The sequence below is a fragment of the Carlito syrichta genome, unplaced genomic scaffold, assembly GCF_000164805.1.
Source record: "Carlito syrichta isolate Samal-C Ts95f unplaced genomic scaffold, Tarsius_syrichta-2.0.1 Scaffold305304, whole genome shotgun sequence".
Lineage (NCBI taxonomy): Eukaryota > Metazoa > Chordata > Mammalia > Primates > Tarsiidae > Carlito > Carlito syrichta.
The window spans coordinates 219,124-228,659 of record NW_007249400.1 but is presented as its reverse complement, the minus strand read 5'-3'; the positions used below and the strand labels follow the sequence as shown (position 1 = coordinate 228,659).

Here is a 9,536-nt window from a genome sequence, read left to right as displayed (position 1 = left end):
AATTGGCTCAAATGCATTCACTCATTAGCTGACTTCTGTCTTCCCTCCTGACACATGGGCACCTGCCTCCCAGCAGAGCCCAGGTAGCTGCTTCGGAACCCCACACCACTGCAAGCTGTCTTCGCCACAGACGCCGCCCTTTCGAGCCATAAACATGATTCAGAAGATGCAGTCACTGTCTAGGGCATGTAACCAAGTACTCCCAAACCTAAAAGAATGAACACTGATCAACTCGTGGTTTGTGTGGGCTACGAGTCTGGGATGACTTGGCTCTGCTCGGCGTTTCTAGCGAGGCTGCATCATAGTGCGTCATCTGACGGCTTGACTGGGGCTGGAGTGTCTGCTCCAAGCTCGCTCACGGGGCTGCTGGCCAGAGGCCTCAATTCCTGGCCACATGGATGAAGGTCTTATTTCTCATGAGGCTGTCTGAACACATGGTCACTTCCCTTTAATTTTATTCATTTGAAGCTAGAAACTAAGTCTGGCCCTTACTCAAGGTTAAAGAACTGGGCTCCAACTCTGGAAGGGAAGACTATCAAGGATTTTTGTGAGCACATTTTTTTTTTTTTGAGTCGGAGTCTCACTCGGTCGCCCAGACTGGAGTGCATGGCCGCTCCCGGCCACCGCAGCCTCGACCTGCTGGGCTCCGGCGATCCTTCCGTCTCAGCCTTCCGAGTAGCCGGAATTACAGGGCGCGCGCTACCAAGCCCGGCTAATTTTTTGATTTATTGTAGAGATGAGGTCTCGCCTGCCCAGGCAGGTCTCAAACCCCCGGGCTCAGGCAATCCACTCACCTCAGCCTCCCAAAGGCGCGGGATTACAGGCTGAGCCACCAAACCCAGCTGAAACCCAGGTATTTCTAACCCCAAAGTTAATGGACCTCAATTCTGTGCCTCACACCTATCCTGCTCCTTTTCTATGGGAACAGTGCAAGGTGGTGGGAACATCATGAGAGAACTGCATGGATTTGGGTGTTGTAGTGAGATGTCATGACACAATAACTATAAAGAATCAGGCATGCATTAGGGGCCTAATACACGGGAGAGCCCTTGCCCTCCTTCCTTGGAGGCTCAGGCCATGAGACATACCTCCCTGAACCCCTCACTCAGCCAGAGTGGATGCTCAAAAATGTTTATTGAGCTAAAGAAGATCATCTTTTCCAAAGCCCTCACTTTGCAGATGGGAAAACTGATGCTCAGAAACCCAAAGTCAGAGTAAGAAAGTGGCAGAGTTGATCCAGGAGCCAGAACTCTGGGTTCCAGGGAAGAACTCAGTCCTGGTAGCAGGCTGGCTCTGGGAACAGCCTCTGCTCTCACTGCTCACCAGCCATGGTCCTGAACGAGGACCTGTGCTTCTCTGACCCTCAGTTTCTTTGTTAGTTGAAGGACATAACCATCTCTAGCAGGGCTGAGTGATGAGGGGAGAGGCTGTGTGTGAAGTGCGGTCGACATTGAGTGATGAGTTTCTTTGTCCTTTCTCCTGCCAGCACTGAAAACGCTCCTGTAATATGTAAGTCCAAATAAAACCACTTAATCTAAACCACACAATAAATGTAAAGTCCAGCATTTGCTAAATTTTACTATGATGCTACATTAATGCTTTTTAAAAATAGGAAATACTGAATTAGTTCAAAACCCTTTTCTGGTGCTCCTGTCTAGCTGGTGCCCTAAGTACATGCTTTGTCTGTTGCATGGTCTGACCCACCAAAACAGTGGCTTTAGGGGAAGGAAGTGCGTCAGCACCTTTGGGGTGAGCACAATTACCTTAGCAGCTCATCTCTCTTGTGGTCCCACAAAAGTGGAACAACCTGGGCTCATCACAGAGTTATCTCTGGCTCAAGGTGAATTGATAATCCATCCCTGCTGATAGTCTAGTTCTAATTTCCCCACCCACTTACTGTGTGGCCTTGGGAAAATCACAGCCTATTTCTGAGCCTTCCTTCTCTGTCTTCATTTATATAATAAAGGGAGCCATATACGGTGACTCATGCCTGTAATCCCAGCACTTTGGGAAGCCAGGTGAGAGGATCGCTTGAGGCCAGGAGTTCAAGACCAGCTTGGGCAGCACAGTGAGACTCCATCCTTACAAAAAAAAATTAAAAATTAGCCAGGTGTGGAAAGGCATGCCTATAGTTCCCACTACTTGGGAGGCTGAGGCAGAAGGATCACTTAAGGTTCACATGTCACAGTGAGCTGTGATTGTGCCACTGCACTCTGGCCTGGGCAAAAGAGTGAAAAGCTATCTTTAAAAAGTAAATATTTTTTTTAAAGGGGCTTGGCCAAAACAATTTAATCACTAATGGCTCCTTCATTCCTATTTTATAATTCATCAACAAAATGAGGCAAGTTGGAGACCTGCACTCTGGAGCGCTGAGCTCCTGGGAAGGTGGTGGTGCATTATTCAATAGAAACAGTCAGACTCCATTCTTGCCCTGAAATTGCTACTGGTATGGTGGAGCCATAAACTTATAAATAGGCAGGAATACCCAGGGTGATCATCATGGTGCCCAGAAAAGAGGTCCCTGAGCCAGCCAGGACCAGCAAAGGCTAAGTTTGGCAGAAGCACAAGGCAAAAGCAAGGAGTTGACATTTGACTAGATAAGGAGAAATATGGTTGCAAGCAGATGGACTTTGAATAGCATCTTATCTCATGAAAAATCTTATGACCCCTGGGCAGGAACCAGGATGCTGACTTTAAGACCTACCTCTGCTATGAGTTTACTGATTGGCATTGAAAAGACAATGAACTTTCTGGACTTCAGACTTAGCATTTATCTCTCTCACTGTTTAATAGAAGTGAGGCAGAATGGGGGAATAAGGATACAGTTGGACTTGATGGTTCTGAATTTCTGCCCCTCAAACCCCAACTTGGCCTTACTCAGTGACATTCGATCCGTAATCAACTTCCCTGAGCTGTAGCAATGCCCAGGATAATGTAGTCTGCATCACCTTGGGCGTTAGAAGACCCTGGTGACTGGCTTAGGCAGGTTGGGTCTGGTTACCTGAGAGTTAGCTCCTTGAAACTGAGATGCAACAGTTTTGCTTTCCTACATGCGTAATGGGGGCTTACCTCTAGAACACTCTTTCAAGGGAACATTCACAGTGGAGTGGCCTGTCCTATGTGTCTTTTAGGAAGACATTTTACCAGCTTTAACTCTCTAATGGAGAACTACGCCACCTTCCACACACACACTTCAGAGTCTAAAGAGCAAACTCTGATATTTATGGTTACTGCTGACAATATCAGTTGAAGGAAAGGAGAAATAAAATCTTTGCCCCAATCTCTCCCCACATGAAAACTTGAGCTTCCAGATTTTTCAGAGAACAGGTTAAATAAGAAAGAACACTGATTTGGGAGTCAGAGACTGGGCTCCACTCCTAGCTTTGTGGCTGACTGGTCATGTAAGCATGGGTAAACCTTTGCCCTTTTTCTCTTTTTGATCTTTTTGTAAGCAAACAAGGCAAAACAAAACAAAAGCAAAATGCTGGCTAGATATTTCTGGGTTTGGCATTTTTATGATTCAATGGCAAGAGAGATGTGTATTAGAGGTAAGAGAAATGGAACTGTTCTGGAAAAACTCAGGGAGGTAGTAATCTTAGAATCATCAGGCTTGAAGAGGCAATTATGTAAACATGAACATGACCTTGCTCCTGGATCATTTATTCAGAGGGACATTCCCAACATAGTAGAAGAGTCAGTAGTGTCTCTCAGTTAAAGATTTCCAGTTCTGTGGACCAACGAAAGCACAAATCTCTCCTTCCTTGATGAGGTGAGAGCAACCTCTAGAATAGGGCCTTTTGCCTTTGGGCACTTGTCACAAGAAGTCTGTGTTCTCGTCTAGCAAAAATGTCTTCCCAAACTCCCAAGCTCCAGATTTCTACAGTTCCTTCTTATCTGGAGCTAGGGAGGTCTAAAGTATAGTGGACATGAAATGTTTCATCAGGAACACCTGCTTATAAGGTAGTTGATAGGAAGGGGGAAATGTCTTGCTGTTACACAGGGATGCCTTCCACCATGGTAGACTATACCTTTAACCTACACTCCTTTCACAAAAGATCTCCTTTGCCATTCCTTGCATTGTAAGATGACAAAAGTCACACATGCAGAGGCAAAACAAGATACTCAGCTGTTTTTGTTTGCTTGCTTGCCTATTTCTTTGTGTAAGTTACTCGGGTTCAATAAGGCCCACAAATATTAGAGATAGATGATGAGATAGACATAGACATAGATATAGACACAGAGATCAATCAACTAGCAATCTAGCTAAAGATACCCCACACTTCCAACAACCCAGAAAGCTCCCTTGTACCTAACCCAGTAAATTCCCCTACCCGCAGTCTAGCCAGTGTTGTGACAACTCACCATGGATTAATTTTTTCTGTTTTTGATCTTTATCTAAATGGAATCACAGTATATCATCTTTTGGGTATGGTTTCTGTCATTCTATGACTGTGAGCTTCATATATCTCGTGTATGTAGCAGTAGCTCATCATTTTTCATTGTTGTATGGTACTCCATTGTATGACTATACTACAATCTGTCCATTCTCCTGTTAATGGACATTTTGGATGTATCCATTTGGAGACTATAAATAAAAGCTGCTATGGACATTTTTTATTAAGTAAAATTCATGTAACATAAAATCACCATTTTAATCATTTTACAGCATACATTCCAAGGGTTTTTGGTATATTCACAATGTTGTACAACCATCACCAGTCTTTTTTTTTGAGTTGGAGTCTCACTCTGTCGCCCAGACTGGAGTGCAGTGGTCGCTCCCGGCCACCGCAGCCTTGACCTGCTGGGCTCCGGTGATCCTTCCGCCTCAGCCTTCCAAGTAGCTGGAATTACAGGCATGCGCTACCATGCCCGGCTGATTTTTTGATTTATTGTAGAGATGAGGTCTCGTTGTCCAGTCGAGTCTCGAACCCATGGGCTCAGGCAGTCCACTCACCTCAAGCTCCCAAAGGCGCGGGATTACAGGCTGAGCCATTTTTTTTTTTGAGTCAGAATCTCACTCTGTCACCCAGGTTGGAGTGCAGTGGCACACTCAGGGCCACTGCAACCTCAACCTACTGGGCTCAGGCAATCCTTCCACCTTAGCCTTCCAAGTAGCTGGAATTACAGGCGTGCACCACCATGCCCAGCTTATTTTTTGATTTATTGTAGAGAGGAGACCTCGCCAAGTTGTCCAGGCTGGTCTCGAACCCATAGGCTCAGGCAATCCTCTCACCTCAGCCTCCCAAAGTGCTGAGATTATAGGCGTGAGCCACTGTGCCTGGCCTTCGAGTCTTAAATTCCAATACATCTTTATCACTCCAAGAGAAATCTCATATCCATTAAGTAGTCACTCTTCATTCCCTCCTCCCCCAGTCTTGGCACCACTAATCCTTCTGCCTCAATAGGTTTACCTATTCTGGGTGTTTTATATAAATGGAATCATACACTATATGACTTATATCTGGCTGCTTTCACCTTTCATAATGTGTTCACGGTTCATCCATGTTATGGCATTACCTTGGTTATGTGTTCAGATATGGAATCTCTGAGTCACATGTTTTAGAAGGTGTTGCTGAATTGTTATCCAAAGTGGTTGCCACAGTTAGCAGCACTGTATGAGAGCACCAGTGACTCAATACCTCATCTACTTGTAGCCGTCTTTTTAAGTTTAGCCATTTCTGGTGAGTGTGTACTATTATGATATTGTGTTGTAATTTGCCCTAGAATTTAGATGATGTCCCAGGGGGAAAACTTTCTTATGCATTTAGAATGGCTCAAATTTCCAATCTGTTTTGCAAGCCCTTTTGACTGTCAAATGCCTTGCTGATTTCTCTTTCTAGCATCTATGACCTTCTGCCTGGTCCAAATCCAAGCTACCTCCTGATCCTCAAATTAAATATTCCCAGAGAAGAAAAAAACTGGCGATTATTAGTCCACATTGGAGAGTCCTCACCTCCTGGAGTTCCAACTCATCTCATCGTTATTGTACCCATTTTCCTCAATTTATATAAAATATGATTTGAGTAATTTATTCAGGTTTTCCTAGTTGCTGCCATGGAGGTATTGGGCTACCATGACCTATTATATCCTTTGCAGGAGTAGAAGTCCAGACATCTAACTTAAATGGAGTCAGAAAGAACCACTACTCAAGACATACAAGAGAAAAAGGAACTTAATAAACATGGGCGTAGCATATTACAAAGAACCTTGGAGAAAGCAGCCCATCCAAAATAACATGGCAGAACTTTGAGTGAGTGCAAACGTAGAGATACTAGTTTAAGGACTTGATACAAGAGATCAGACATCAATCCAAACCACAGAACATAAGATAAGGATGAGAAGAAACCTTTCCAAAGCATTTTTACAATTATAATTCAATAATCAACTGTTTAGATCTGATTTTTCCCAGTAAAATGTAAACTCTAGGAAGATAAGAACTCTGCCTGCTTTCTCCATTTTATCAAAACTAATATAATTTGACAAAATTTGGGTTCACATGGTAAAAGGCAGTATCACGGCCCACCATCAGTCCTCTAGAGTTGATTATAAATAACTATCCTTATATTAACTATAGAATACACGTTATAGAATTATCTCTGAATTCTTTTTCCCCTATGGTTTCCAGATGTTCCCAGTGTCTAGATGTTCCAGTCGCCCATCTCCCAGAAACCCAGCCCTGTCTCCCTATGGAAGCCGCAACTTGTAATGGATCAATGGACGGCTCAGCTATCTTCTACTTGGTGGGCATCCCCTCTCTGCCAGAGTCCTTCTTCCTCCCTGTGTTTTTTATTTTCCTCCTCTTCTACCTTCTCATCCTTACGGGTAATGCCCTGATTCTGGTGGCTGTGGTGGCAGAGCCCAGCCTCCACAAGCCCATGTACTTCTTCCTGATCAACCTCTCTGCACTGGACATCCTTTTCACCACGACCACCGTCCCCAAAATGCTGTCCCTATTCTTGCTTGGGGACCACTTCCTCAGTTTTTCTTCCTGCTTATTGCAGATGTACCTCTTCCAAAGCTTTACATGCACAGAAGCCTTCATCCTGGTGGTCATGGCCTATGACCGCTACATGGCTATCTGCCGCCCACTGCACTACCCTGTCCTCATGACCCCACAGACCAATGCTACCCTGGCAACCAGCGCCTGGCTCACTGCCCTCCTCCTGCCCATCCCAGCAGTGGTGCAGACCTCCCAGATGGTATTTGGTCCTGTGGCCCAGGTCTACCACTGCTTCTGTGACCATTTGGCTCTGGTCCAGGCCTCCTGCTCCGACACCACCCCCCAGACCCTCATGGGCTTCAGCATTGCCATGGTGGTGTCCTTCCTCCCCCTTCTCCTGGTGCTTCTCTCCTATGCCCACATCCTGGCCTCGGTGCTTCGCATCAACTCCCGAGAAGGGCGCTCCAAAGCCTTCTCCACCTGCAGCTCCCACCTCCTGGTGGTGGCCACCTACTACTCATCCATTGCCATAGCCTACGTGGCCTATAGGGCTGACCTGCCCCTCGACTTCCACATCATGGGCAATGTGGTATACTCTATCCTCACACCAATCCTCAACCCTCTCATCTACACACTGAGAAACAAAGATGTCAAAGCAGCCATTACCAAAATCACAGGTCTCAAGGCCCAGGTTTTGACATACATTTGACCTTTAAATGCAGCTAACTCAGATCTCAGAACACCAAATAACAGTGCTTAGCATGGAGTAGGGACTCAGTAAATATTGTTGGATGAATAAATTAGTAAATATAGAATAACAAAAAATTCAGTTGGACAGATAACTCCAACAGTGGTTCTTATACTTTGGTCCAGGACAAAATACCAGTACAATGAAATAATGTTAATTTTTATAGGAATCTGAAGTTGTTACATAAAAATTCACTACTTAGTAATCCAAAAAAATCTTTAACAAAAAGAAAATCTTCATGGCAAAAAGTCTTCTAAAGTAAAGTCAAAAAACAAATAAGGCCAGGCACGTGACTCATGCCTGTAATCTTAGCACTTTGGGAGGCCATGGTGAGAGGATTGCTTGAGCCCAGAAGATTGAGACCAGCCTAGGCAACATAGTGAGACCTTGTATCTACAAAAAAAAAATTAACTGGGCATTATATTGCACGCCTGTAGTGCCAGCTGCTCAGGAGGCTAAGGTGGAAGGGTTGCCCGAGCCCAGAAGATTGAGACTGCAGTGACCTGTGATTGTGCCATTGCACTCTAGCCTGGACAACAGATTCAGATCCCGACTCAAAAAAACAAAAAAAAAGCCAACTGTATTGAGGTACAATATTCAAAAAATAAAATATACCTATTCTAAGTGTATAATCTGATAAGTTTTAACAAATATATAGTGCCCATTCAACCACTACTGTAATCAAGAAATAGACTATCTCTGTCAAGCCAAGAACTTCACTTACGTCTATTCCCAGTCCTCCTTCCCAACCCTGGTTCCAGGTAATCCCTGATCTAACTTCTATCTCTGTACATTAGATTTGTATTTTTTAGAGTTTTATATAAATGGGATCATACAGTATGTTCTCTTTTGTGACTGACTTCTGCTTAGTATGTTTAAAAATTTTATTTGTGGTGCTACATGTATCAATAGTTCATTCCTTTTCATTGCCAGAATTATTTCATTGTAATGATATATCTATATCTATATCTATATCTATATAGATATATATTTACTGATTGATGGGCATTTAGGTTTTTTCCAGTTTGGGGTTATTATAAATAAAGCTCTCAAAAACATTTTGTACATATATGCGGAGATATGTTTTCATTTCTGTTGGGAAATACTTAGGAGTGGAATTACTGGATGATACAGTGTCTGTTTAATAGTCGCTCTGCAACTGCTTTCCAAAGTGTTTCATTCCCACAAGCAGTGTATTATTATTCCAGTTGCCCCATATCTTTCCCATTACTTGGGATTATTGGTCTTTTTAACTTTAATCATTCTAATGAGGGTGTAGTGGTAGTCCATTGTGGTTTTAATCTGTACTTCCATGATGACTAATGATATTGAGCATATTTTCATGTGCTCATTAGCCATTCATATTCAAAGGGGGACCAAAAATCCCCTGAATTTATTAGAAAACTGTGTGTTTATTCTTACATGTTTAAACTTCAGTCACCTTCAAAGTGGTCTCCCTTTGATGGAATACACCTACTGAGATGCTTTTTTACACTGCTCACAACAGTTTTTAAACTTGTCCATTTGGATGCCTTTTAGTGCTCATTTCATCTTTTGCACATTGGCAACACACTTCCCTTTGAGGTCTTATTTCACCAGGGAAACAAAAAATGTAACTCAGGGTGAGATAAGGTGAATAGGGAGGGTAGGACATGGGGGTCATACTGTTTTGGTCAAAAACTGCTGAACACTCAGTGCACTGTGGGCTGGTGCACTCATAAATCACCCATCATGAAATGGGCAAACACATCGATAGTCTCCAAAAAAAACTCACTAACGCTGAACACCGCCTCTCACAACAACATTAGCTGTTACACTGATGTTGATGGTTCCTAGATTACTTACCTA

At 43.7% G+C, this 9,536-nt stretch overlaps 1 protein-coding gene and 1 pseudogene across 1 annotated transcript; both read left to right on the top strand.

Moving 5' to 3' along the window:
- LOC103263866 overlaps positions 1-2,918 on the top strand; it is a 42,678-nt pseudogene extending 39,760 nt beyond the window's left edge.
- Positions 2,919-6,651: 3,733 nt separating this feature from the next.
- On the top strand, positions 6,652-7,681 carry LOC103263865 (olfactory receptor 2AT4). Its single transcript, XM_008061520.1, has one exon. The coding sequence runs from the start codon at positions 6,687-6,689 to the stop codon at positions 7,647-7,649; it is 963 nt and encodes a 320-aa protein (XP_008059711.1). The 5' UTR covers positions 6,652-6,686; the 3' UTR covers positions 7,650-7,681.
- Positions 7,682-9,536: the final 1,855 nt, after the last annotated feature.

Excerpts from the sequence above, each read along its gene's own strand:
- LOC103263865 (XM_008061520.1), top strand. The coding sequence starts at position 6,687 with ATGGAAGCCGCAACTTGTAATGGATCAATGGACGGCTCAGCTATCTTC.